This window comes from Tinamus guttatus, unplaced genomic scaffold (assembly GCF_059628265.1).
Source record: "Tinamus guttatus ecotype Peru unplaced genomic scaffold, ASM5962826v1 Tinamus_guttatus_pri_ptg000168l, whole genome shotgun sequence".
NCBI classification, from domain to species: domain Eukaryota; kingdom Metazoa; phylum Chordata; class Aves; order Tinamiformes; family Tinamidae; genus Tinamus; species Tinamus guttatus.
This window is the reverse complement of record NW_028288702.1, coordinates 735,451-747,467: the sequence shown is the minus strand read 5'-3', so window position 1 is coordinate 747,467 and position 12,017 is coordinate 735,451. Positions and strand designations below refer to the sequence as shown.

Here is a 12,017-nt window from a genome sequence, read left to right as displayed (position 1 = left end):
AGCCTTCCTCTTGTTGCTGATGTATTTTTAGAAGCCCTTCCTGTTGCCCCTGACATCTCTCGCTAACTCTAATTCCAGATGGGCCTTGGCCTTCCTCGTTGCATCCTTGCGTTCTCTGACAATGTTCCTATCTTCCCATGTGGCCTGGCCCTTCTTCCACATTATGCACGTGCTCTTTTTCTCATTAATTTTACCCAACAGCTCCTTGCCCATCCACACAGGTCTCCTGCCTGCCTTGCTCATCTTCTTTCTTATAGGAATGCACTGATCCTGAGCTTGGAGTAAGTGCTGCTTGAATAGTAGCCAACTCTCCTGGACCCCTTTCCCTTCTAGGACCCTTGCCCAGGGGATTCCTGCAAGGAGCTCCTGCAAGGTCAAAGTTAGCTCTCTCAAAGTCCAGGGTGTTGCAATCCTATTTCTTGTCCAGCTTCCTCCTCGCAGGATCGTGAATTCCATCATCTCGTGGTTGCTGCGGCCAAGACTGCCCCCAACCTTCACATTTCCCGCTAGACCATCTCTGTTTGTTAGTATCAGGTCTAGCAGCACCCCTCGCCTTGTTGGCTCATTAACCACCTGCATCAAGAAGTTATCTGCAATGTTCTGCAGGAACCTCCTGGACTGTCTGTTTCCAGTTGTGTGATTATCCCAGCAGACATCAGGGTGGTTGAAGTCCCTCATAAGGGCCAGGGCCTGGGATCATGAGGCTTCTTGCAGCTGCCTGTAGAAGGCCTCATCCACTTCCTCTCCCTGGTTAGGAGAACTATAGTAAACTCCCACGCCAGTGTCACCCCTGTTGTCCTGCCCTTTAATCCTCCCCCACAGGCTCTCGACCTGCGCTTTGTCCTCCCCTATGCTGAGCTCCATGCATTCCAGTTTCTCTCTCATGTAAAGAGCAACTCTGCCACCTCACCTTCCTGGCCTGTCCTTCCTGAAAAGCCTAAAGCCATCCATGGCCATGTTCCAGTCATGAGAACTGTCCCACCATGTCTCAGTAATTGCAATGAGGTCATGGCCCTGCAATCACACACACATCTAATTTGGCTTGTTTATTCCCCATGCTGCGTGTGTTTACATAGAGGCATTTGAGTTGGGCACTCAACGTGCCTCTCTTTCTATCCAGGGCAGCTGGAACTTGGCTATGTGGGCTTTCAGGAGGTCTCTTGTTTTCCCATCTCGCTTCTTCAGCCTTAGGGTGCCCTATACAGGCTATGGAGTAAGGTGGCTGCGAGTGGCATGGCAGGCCATCGCCTACCCCATAACCTGCTTCCCCGATGATACCCTCCTCCCCCCTTGAATCTAGTTTAAAGCTCTCTCAATGAGCCCTGCTAGCTCATGTCCCAGGGCTCTCTTCCCCCTTTGAGAAAGATGGATCCCATCACATTCCATTATGCCTGCCGCTGTGTAAGGCTTCCTGTTACCGAAGAAACCAAAGTTGTGGCGATGGCGGAGCCACGTGTTAATGGAGCATGTCCTCCTGTTTCTTTCTATATTGCTGGCGTCACTGGGAAGAATGGAAGAGAATGACCTGCGCGTCTGAGTTCCTAATTGTCTGCCCCATTTCCCTAAAGTCCCTTTTGATCGCCCTCAGGCTGTGCGTTGCCGCTTCTTCTCCTCCCACATGTAGGATCATCAATGGATGATAGTCAGTGGGTCTAACCAGGCTAGGAAGTATCTGCATGACATCCTTAACCCAAGCCCCAGGAAGGCAGCAGACCGCTCTTAGGGGAGGGTCGTGCCTATATATCGAACCCTCTGTTCCCTGAATGGAGGAATTGACCACAACTATAACCTGCCTTTTCTCCCTCATACCTGTGGTGACAATACGTGGGGTTCGTCTTTCTGATTGTGCTCCTATTTTTTGGAGGAGAGGGTAGGCAAGAATCCCTATCTACTAAGTGCCCTTCCTTCTCCAGGGCCTTGTATCTATTGGCCAGGGGTACCGGATTGGGTAAGATGAGAGGTGATTTTTTTCTTTCCACTATGAGCCTGGACTTTGATCCATCCATTAGGAGGTTGCTTTCTTCCCTCTTGTGTTAGCTGGGGGATGGAGTCTGTGGTCGATCATTGTGGTGTGCTTCTTGGTACCTGTCCCTGTTTCTCCCTCTCTGATTTACAGATACTTCTTAGCCTTTCTACCTCCTCTCGTAGCTCAGCTACCATGCTGAGCAGATCTTCCACCTGCTCGCACCTCACACAGCTGTTTTCCAGGCTGTCCAAAGGAAGTGTCAGGCTATGGCACTCCTTGCAGCCTGACACCTGGACAGCCTCATGCTTTGCCAGTCGATCAGTCTGGGTGCCCGTCTCATTCTTAGTAAGTGCTGACACGGCCCTCCAAGGAGTAATTGCCATGGTAGATGTGCTGGGGAGCTCCCTGCTGAACACCTTGCATGCGCTAACTGCTGTGCCATTCCCTGGCTGACAGGCCACGCTCTGTTCGCTGTGCTCCTGGTTACTCGCGCTCCCTTGGGTCGTCTACCCTGCTGACTCTGCTCTGCTGCGTGCTGCATCAGTGCCGCCTGGGGCTAGGGATGCCTCGCTCTCCCTGCTCTGGGGCTTGCTCTTCATTATGCAGCTTCTGGCCGCCAATTTAGCTCCTCTTGGAAGGGTCTCACGGTGTGAGCGTCCACTCCGGAGCCGTTACCTACAAGGAATCAATTTATCTCTGGAAAGAAAAAGGTCCAACTGCATATGCACAGTGACCTATCTTGGGAAGTGGATCCTTGGCAATATAAAATGGGGCAAATGTTGTGGTGCCCTGGCTTGTGGCCTACTGGCCACAGTTTGATCATGCTGGATGTGATAGAACAAATAGGTCATCAGTAAGGAATTAATTTTTTTTTTTTTTTTTTTAACTGGAAGTTGATGCTATGTATAATTTGGCCTGGTAGATGTCCTCTGAATGTGGTGATAAGCTACAGAACATGAGATTTGGGTGTAGGGAGCAATTCTAAAAATAGAATGAGAAGAGCATGAATTGGGGAGCCTGCTATGTGAAAGACCTTTTAAAGGTCAGATAAGGAATTTGAGGAAGCTAATTGGGAAAGAGTGGAGAAGGCTATATCTAATCTCACCAGAACGGATGGGAGCTTTGAAGATGCATTCTAATGCTTAAGCTCAGAGGACAACTAATTTCTATGGCCAAGGTAAAGTGAATTGGAGGGGAAAAAGCATTTTAAGGATGAACTAAATGAGGAGGGAATAAGAAGGAGGCAGAAACGTTACAGGCACAATCAAGATAGACATCTGCACTTAAGGATCATAGCTGAAAGTTGTAGAAACAAGACAGAAGCGAGTATGTGCTGGGAGTAAATACCTGAGGTGTGTATAGGGAGAGGGGCGATTACTCAAACTGTTGTTGCAATTGAATTGCCAGGTACCTTAGTCTGCCAGCCAAGGTAGCTCATGCAGGACAGGTGAACTAGTCTGGTTTTAATGGACCTCATCAGCTTATAAAAGCCTCCGAGTTTCTGAATGCTGGCTTTAGTGAAATTCACTCTCTCATTTCTATTAGTCTAGCAACTAGTAGCTAGAACTGTAGCAACTTAGAGGTGTCTCATTGGCCTCCTTGTTTCTCTTGATTCCCTTGATTCCCTTTTTGATGCCTTTTTTTTTTTCTCCTCTCTTCACAGTTGATGAAAGCTCACCTAAAACTTTTCCAGATAGTCTTACACCATATAAATATATCTAGCCCTTTTAAAATCCATTCATGTGTCTGTCTCCAGTGGCAAATCCAGTCTCTTTGGGTTGGGCTCTGTACAGAGCTATGCTTTAAAGTTGAGACAACTGGATCTCAGAGTAAGAATTCATCTCCTATGGTTAAAGTTTTCCTTTCCCATGTTGAAAAACTTCTTGGTTTGGCTACTGTGGACCTCCAGCGTACTTTCTCTAAAAAGCCAATGATGCTACAAAGTGTTTTTTTTTTTGTATTGATAAAACTACTTTGCTTCCTATTTTAGACATAAGCAGAGTGTCCACTTAAACAGTGTTTAGGATTGACTCCTTGATATTGGTTGTTTCAAAGCTCTTCATACTTGAAGACTAATACAACAGATGGCAGAAATAACAATTTAGCACTGTGTGTGTGTGTGTGTATATATATATATATATATTTTTTTTTTTTAGATAACAGTACAGACTTTTGGGTGACTGATGTGAAATGGTTTTCATTGTTGGAGAGCACGAACTGGCTGCAGATCATCAGGTTTGCTACATATAATTATCTGTCCTTGAAATTGCTAAATGAATTTATAGTGGATTTTGTAGCTATTTTCTTGAAATACAAAGGCATTCTTCACTTTCAGTAAGAAAAAAATGAGATAGACTTATGCCATTTATATCTCTTATCTCCATACCTTGAGCCTGTATTTTTACAGGCAGAATAGTGTTAAGCTTCCCACACTAAAAGATGTGAGAAGCAGTAGATCACTCTTTTTAAAGCTCTTCCAGCAAAACTTTTAAAGTTGTAGATCCTGTAATTTCACTTCTGTTCTTAGTCACCTTCTTTCCAAACTGAAGATCCTATGTGTTTCTTGCATGAAACCTATTTCATGTCTCTGACTAGCCTTGCCATTCTTCTCTGTACTCCTGTAATATCCTTTAGGACAGGATGCACGGCAGTACTCAAGATGTTAGCCCACCACAAGTTTATAAAATGACAGTTGTTCTCAGTTTTGTCCCCTTCCTCTACTGATTGTTCCTCAAGTTCTTTTTTCTTCTCTCAGCAGTCCACAGTGAGTAAGTCTTGGCATGGTATTGGCTAACTTAAGGCTTGCTTTAGTGAAATATTCAAGTTGTTCTTGTCTTCAGTGTTACTTTGTACTAGCTGAATTATCTACTAGTTTATTATGTGATCAGCTTGCTGTTGGGAAGAGCTTCTTCAGTCTTCTGCATTCAGCTCAAGTCCTTTCTCTTCTGAATAACTGTCAACAAATGCTGCCAAATTGTTATTCGGTCCTTATTCTAGAGTTTACACATGTGCTAAAAGAGAAGCTCTAGTGAAGTTTGTATGTTGAGGAAAGCAGTGACATAACTACAATTAAAAGTAAATTAAAATTAAAAGTAAATATCAGCCTGAGTTCTTGTCTTTGCTTTGTTTTGAGACTGGTCATTTCCATACTTGAATCCAGTTTCTTCTTGAATCGGCCTATTCTTGGCTCTTGCAGTCAGTAGAATTGCCTCTTCGGCTAGTCCAGAAGCTAAAACAAAGAATATGACAACTCCACACTTATGAAAAAAGCTATCAACTTCTTTGTAGTGACCCAAGCAGCAGCAAAAATCCTAGTTTGTCTGCAAACTTTTACTGAAAATACCAGTTTTATGAAGAGTTTGGAGCAGAAACCAACTGCCTTGTTACATCTAACTGCTACTCGCATGTGGTTTTGTGATCTTTAATCCTGCTCGGTCATCTTTGTGTGACCATCCTTGGAATAAATTTGTCTCTGTTTACAACATCTGAATGTTGATTCTTCACTCTGCCCCCCAAAAAAGCATTGTAAGAGAGATGCTCTATAGGAGATAATGTGCAGTAGTATTGACTTTTTCCAGGATTGAGATCTGGACATGAGCAATGGTAACAGTTTGGGTGGTGGCTGATGCTGGTCCAGAATAAAATACTGTATTATGATTGTACAGAGATGAGAACTGGAGATACAAGGTTGATTGCCAAATAAAGATAACTTTTTAAAGTTAGTTCTCAAAACCAAACATCTTCTCACTTACACAAACTGAGCATGTTTTTTGTAGTCATTTTGATAGACTAGGCAGCTTTCAATAGTATGAAGTTCCACTTTCTTTTAGGGAAAGTCAGTGAGAAAAACTTAATTGTAAAAGCTCTATTAATATGTCTGCTTATTTTTCCATATGCCACAATAGGCGATTCTTGAAAAAAGCAATTGAAGTTGCTGAATGTCTGGAAAGACAGCATTCAAATGTTCTCCTTATAGGTAAAAATTTCATGAGTATATCCTATATTTTTGTTTTAATTCTTTTTACTTGCTAAATGTAGTTTAAGCTGTCAGTTTATTTATGGTGGAGGCTGGTAAAATTCATAAGTATCAGTCCTTCAAGTAATTAAAGCCTCATATAGTTGTGGAATTGTTTTCTCCAGGTAACAGAGTATAGTCCCAGACTAAATGTGTTGTGAATGTGAAAGCTGCTGATAAATTTGTATGCGAGTTATGTTACCTCTTATGCATTTCTGTCTCCTCGAATATTTCATTAAAGGTCTTCTAGACCTTTTGCTGTACTTAAAATTTGAGGGGAAAAAAAAAGTGAGAAGAGATTTTAAATTCGTTTCTAGAGAAACGGAATAGTATGTAGTGTCTGTATTAAAATTACATGCAAGAGGATGCTCTTGTGTACATCTTGAAGAGTTTGTTCTGAATTGGGGATAGTGATCAAATAGAGATATAAAGTCAGCATTAACCCTAAACCTGTTTCCAGATTACTGATTTAGGCTCCCCACACGAATACATACTGCCATTTAAAAAATCTGGTGTGGGGAGAAGATGCTTCCCAGAAGGGTGGAGAGTGCCTGTTGCACAAGGAGACAGTTTCAATGCTGCCACATGCTCCTTACCACGTCTCTCTTGTGCATGTTTTAAGATGCTTTGTCCCAGCTGCACCTCATGGAGAGGCATGTGCAGGACGGGAAGGGTAGGAGTGCATCATTGGCCTGGTAGCATAGGGCACAAGGGGCAATATGTGCATTGGGAGAGACTAAAGGGAGCAGGAATCAAAGCTATAGCAGTAAGTGTTGGCTTTTGTGATTATTTGTATTATTATTGCTGTGTTTTGTGTAATTTTCTATTGATTATATCCTGGTAAGTGTACAAAACCTTCAGGTTTTACAAGAATAGGTATTGGAAACATTCCTCTCTGCTATAACAATTCTAAGAAATTTCAGGTACAAGTTTGTTTACTTAGCCAAAGCTAGCAATGCTTTTATTATGTCATTCCTAAAACTTTGGGACAGGGAAATAACGTGACTTTTTCTTCTCTTTCTCCTCCTCTGTAGAAGAGAGTGCTACTGATTTTTGCTGTGTTATCTCCAGTCTGGTTCAAGTAATGATGGATTCATACAGCAGAACAAAGTCAGGATTTCAGAGCCTTATTCAGAAGGAGTGGGTAACTGGAGGACATAGCTTTTTGGATCGTTGCAACCACTTGCATAAAAATGACAAAGAGGAGGTACAATTTCTTTAGTTTCATTGCATGCTCTTTAAAAGTTTGCCAAGCATGAAGAGGGGCTTGGATGTCAGTCCACAAAAATCTAATTTTCCTGAGGATCTATTTTGTTTCATGGGTTGATGTTTTGAACAATGTCACTATTTTTGTTGTTTAGAGTTCAACCATGTCTTGGTAATGAAAAAACAATAATAAGAATTCCCATTCATTCTTCAGGGGTCTTTTGAAAGACTTCTCATATCCTTTTAAATTTTATTAAACTGTAACAACTAATGCAACAAGAATGTTCAATTCACTTGTATCTAGAGTTTAGTTTTATATGATTTTGCAGAGACTGCTGCAGTCTCATGTACATTTTTTTCAGAAATAAAACAGATCGTTGTACAGAATGAATGTCGTAGCTGCAAAGTGATTGTAAAGATTTTTGATCAGAACTAATCTAGCCTGTTTTGCTAACTTCAAAAGACAACAGACTTGCTATTTTCATAGCAAGTTAGTATGTGCTAGGATGTAGGTGCTAGTATGTGCTAGTTAGTATGTGCCAGGATAGAAAATGTTCATCTTTTTGTCAATAGCTGTGTTCAACAACAATTATATATATTGCCAAGGGATAAGCTCAGTCTCTTTCAGAGTTCAGTTAAAGTTATATGCAGCAATTCTGTGTGTGTAGTTCCCTAGAACTTTGAGATTTGTATTTGGAGACACTGAATACTATTAGTACATGGCATGCACGATAGGATGCTTTCCTTGTAACCGATTCAGTATTTTCTTTCTTTAGGCTCCTGTTTTTCTGCTCTTGTTAAATTGTGTCTGGCAGTTAGTTCAACAGTATCCTCCAGCATTTGAGTTCACAGAAACTTACTTAACGGTCTTGTCGGACAGCATTTATGTACCTATTTTTAGCACTTTCTTCTTCAACTCACAGCATCAGAAAGACACTAATATGGTAAGGGTTTGTTATTTTGGGGTGCAGTGTGTTGCAGAACAGCTTAGACCAAGGAGTAAGGGATGCCTAAACTCACTAGCCATACATGGAAGTTGATGCCTTCAAGGTGAAGGCAAGTAATTTTAATGTAAGTAGTCAATTTCAGGTTTTCCCTGCCAGTATGTGATACAGGAAATCATATTATTTGCTTCATCCCGTAAAAGGGGGAAAAGTTAGGAATGTATTACCTCAGGTGTGTGGCTGTAGGCTCACATTTCTTGCATTTAGATGAAAATGACATCCTGCTGTCCTGCATTATTTTTCTTCAACGGCCTTCTGTTTTACACTCATTCTGCTTCAAAAGCAACATTTCTTGAATGTTGATTCCTATGTATCTCTAGTTTAAAAAGCTGGAAATATTGAAGTTCTCTGCAAGGCTGTACAAAGCCTAAAAAGGCAAAGATTGCTGCCTTTTAACTAGGATGTGGTGCTGGTTTTGAAATTAAAGCTGTTATGCAGTGCTGAGCAGTTTAGAGACTTGGGAGAGGCTTCTTGCCATACAACCCTTAAGCCTCCTTTCCTGTACTCTCCCTGCCCCAACACTAAAAAATCTGTGTCTGTCCATTTGCCCAATTTTTAAAATGTCTTGTTTTTCTCAATGCAACACTCCATTTTTTACAGTGTGATCTAAGTAACAGGGAATGTCATCTATATAGAAGTGAATAAGCATGAAGGCTAATTGTTGTCCAGCTGTTGCAACAGCACTTTTGATCTCTGTGCATTCAGCTCTGTGGATTCTTCTATGGAGAAATGGTTTCCTTAATTTCACCTTGACTTGGTCAGGATTCCTTTCTAGTGATGCCCTGTTTGTTTTGGCAGACTGGTGAGAGCCTCAAGACACAAAGTGGTCCTTTCAAATTTCTTACTGTGTGGGATTGGTCTGTGCAGTTTGAGCCCGAGGCCCAGGCTTTGCTGAGCAACCCTCTTTACGCAGAGAAGCCAAAACCTGATAAACGTCAACGGAAAACTACCCAATTCAAAGTAAGTTATTTGCTTGACTTTTTTAATCATAAAATCATCTTGCAGAGTTAGTCATACTTCAATTGTACTTACAGTGGAAGCATTGGCTCCAGATTTTATTTGACAGAATGTGTACATGCCTCACTCTCCCCTGGGTTTTAAGAATGCAACTTGCACCAGTCTCAAGTTAAAATCACTGGTTTAGTGTAGCATGTATGAGTGTAGTGTGTGTGTGTGTGTGTGTTTTTTTTTTTTTTTTCTTAATACTTCTGTGCAAGTGTAGTGATAATCTCCAAATGGGACTTAGAGCTAGCGCGTTGTGGCAACTCACCTGGAAGTGACTCATTTTGTTGAACCAAGTGCCTGATGGAAAGACATAGCAGGCTTAACTGGTGCCTGAAATTTATCTTGGTAAGTATAATGATATTCAGGATAGTGATGATAATGGATGGACCGTTTCAATATAGAAAAATAGCATGAATTCAGTAGCAAAAGCTTGTTTATAATTGAGAAAAAAATCCTCAAATCCAATCTCCTTGTAATAGGGGATAAATTCTGTTCTGTAAAAAGCATTCTCAGCTGAAACTGCCAGCACAATCTACAAGATTACATGTAGATCCTGTATGTGGTGGAAAGCAATGAGAAACTCTTGAATTAAGAACTTCTAAATCAAGTGCTCTTTATTTATTGTGTGGCTAACTTACATTCTTTAATGCTTTTTTTTTTTAAAAAAAAGCTCCAATGTATGCAAATCTTTTCTTTTTTCAAAGAAAATGTCTTATTCCGTGTTGGTACTTTGCTGTAGCTGCATTGCAAGGAGGGTGTCTTAAAACAGTGTGCAGTGTGAAGTGTTGGTATTAAACACTGAAGAGTAAAAGTTTTGGACCATATAGCTAAAGGTTAGTTGTGTCTAAGTGACTCTTTTGCCTGTAAGTACTCTCTCAATGCAAAGTTGCCTCCCTCTTGATGTTGTCTCAAGTTCTATCAATATTTTGGTGTATTTATTTCTTTTTCTCCCTCCCTTCCCAAAGCATCAACGGCAGCTTTCTTTGCCACTGACACAAACGAAGTCTCCTCCGAAGAGAGGATTTTTCAGGGAGGAAACGGATCATTTAATTAAAAACATTCTGGGAAAAAGAATTGGCAAGTTCATCATAAATTCTTCAGATGAACCTCATAATAGCTTCAGAGAGTTTTACGATAGCTGGCACAGTAAACCTGTTGACTATCATGGTCTTCTATTACCTTCCATCGATGGGCCAGAAATCAAAGTCTGGGCGCAACGGTATTTACGATGGATTCCTGAAGTCCAGCTTCCTCGTGGTGGTACAATAGCCACAGCTGCCAAGATTTTGAACTTGATGGAGGAAGTACAGAGCTTGCAAGTGAAAATGGATGAAGAACATAGCCAAGCTATTTCTCAAGATGTGCAGGCTCTCCCAATGCTGAGAAGTTCTGCTCGTTTGTCATCCTTGTTTCCATTTGCTTTACTTCAGAGACAGTCTATTAAACCAGCTTTACCCACTAGCACTTGGAAAGATTTGGAAGATGAAGATGACTTGGTCAAGAGGGATGATGAATTTGTTGACCTAAGTGGTCATACGTCATAAATTATATATAAATTTAAGTATGATTTATGTGCCTAAGGTCTGTGTTTTAAATGTCTCGCTATATTCTAACATATGGAGCTCAAGCATCTGCAGCTTCAGTCAGTTTGTGGGGTTTAAAAAAAAAAAAAAAAAAAAAGCTTAGTTGGGGGGGGGGCAAAAGTGGCCATGATTTAACTGAGCATATTTTGAACTTCCGTTTCACTAAGTGTTGCAAAAAGTACATTTTTTTAACCTAGGTCTAATAAAAACAAGTCTCTGATACTCTGATACAATGGCCATATGGCCACTGGGGGGGGGGGGGGGGAGTCCAACAGATTCCTCATGATTACTGCTGTATGTCTTTAGTATGCCACCTTCACATCAGAAAAGTGTGTGGTGTGGTGTTTTTTTGTTTTTTTTTTTTTAATCACCCATCTTTCCCTTGAGCAAGAAATACTAAGATGGGAAGTTGCTGTCACTAAGAGTTGTTAATACATCTGCTTTTTTCCCTTTCCCCATGTGAAATAAACAGGGAAGGTGGTAACTAAATGTAAAAATTACTCACAAATGCCCAGCTGAGAAATCAACCTGTTGTCACCATAGTTCTTTGGTCTAGTATGGTGTGAACTGAAGGCAGGTGCTTGTCAGCCTTGTGTTGACCCCTGGCCTGTGGAGCTTCCTCTCGGGTAGTATTTTCATGATAGCGGCCTCTCCTCAGCTTCTGCATGCCCTTAGCATAAGGATCAGATGCAAGGGCTTAACTACATGTTGAGTCTTACTGTGGGGCTCTTGCGCTGTACGCTCCTGCTGCTTTGGTATATCAAGTCCCCAGTGTCCCGTGTTGATTGTAGGAAGTGGCCTGAGACTCTTAATTTGTCAATACTTCTTTTTCCTCTTAACGCAGTGTGAGGTTTCATTCCAGACTCTCAGTTTATGCCCGTTGCCTTTGAGTTTTTCTGTAGCTTGCACTGAGACCCTCCACATAGAAGGAAAACAGTTTTGTAATCCTGCAGGGAAGCTGGATTTGCAGGCTATTGTTACTTGTCATGAATCGGGGGTGTATAGCTCATGAATGTGGCTTTCATGATCACTTGCATCCTGTTGCTGGATGTTACAGCAGTACCTCAGTGAATAAAAAAAGCCATAAAGAAATGCCTGTCAACTTTCTGATTTTTACATAAACACACACAGTAGATATTTTTGCTGTAAGTAGTTGCCCTTTGTAAAGTTGAGTTTTATTCTGTCAAATCTATTTTGAATGTGTAAATTCTACAGTATCCCAAGAATGGATACAAGTC

General features: G+C 41.3%; 1 protein-coding gene across 1 annotated transcript in view; it reads left to right on the top strand.

Moving 5' to 3' along the window:
- LOC104577440 (myotubularin-related protein 12-like) overlaps nucleotides 1-10,862 on the top strand; it is a 37,798-nt gene extending 26,936 nt beyond the window's left edge. Inside the window, exons 11-16 of the mRNA XM_088522831.1 lie at nucleotides 4,123-4,201; nucleotides 5,872-5,942; nucleotides 7,016-7,188; nucleotides 7,964-8,131; nucleotides 8,990-9,151; nucleotides 10,162-10,862. Of these exons, the coding sequence (XP_088378957.1) occupies nucleotides 4,123-4,201; nucleotides 5,872-5,942; nucleotides 7,016-7,188; nucleotides 7,964-8,131; nucleotides 8,990-9,151; nucleotides 10,162-10,740 (1,232 nt within the window). The 3' untranslated portion in view covers nucleotides 10,741-10,862. The remainder of the gene's footprint in view (nucleotides 1-4,122; nucleotides 4,202-5,871; nucleotides 5,943-7,015; nucleotides 7,189-7,963; nucleotides 8,132-8,989; nucleotides 9,152-10,161) is intronic.
- The last annotated feature ends 1,155 nt before the right edge of the window (nucleotides 10,863-12,017 follow it).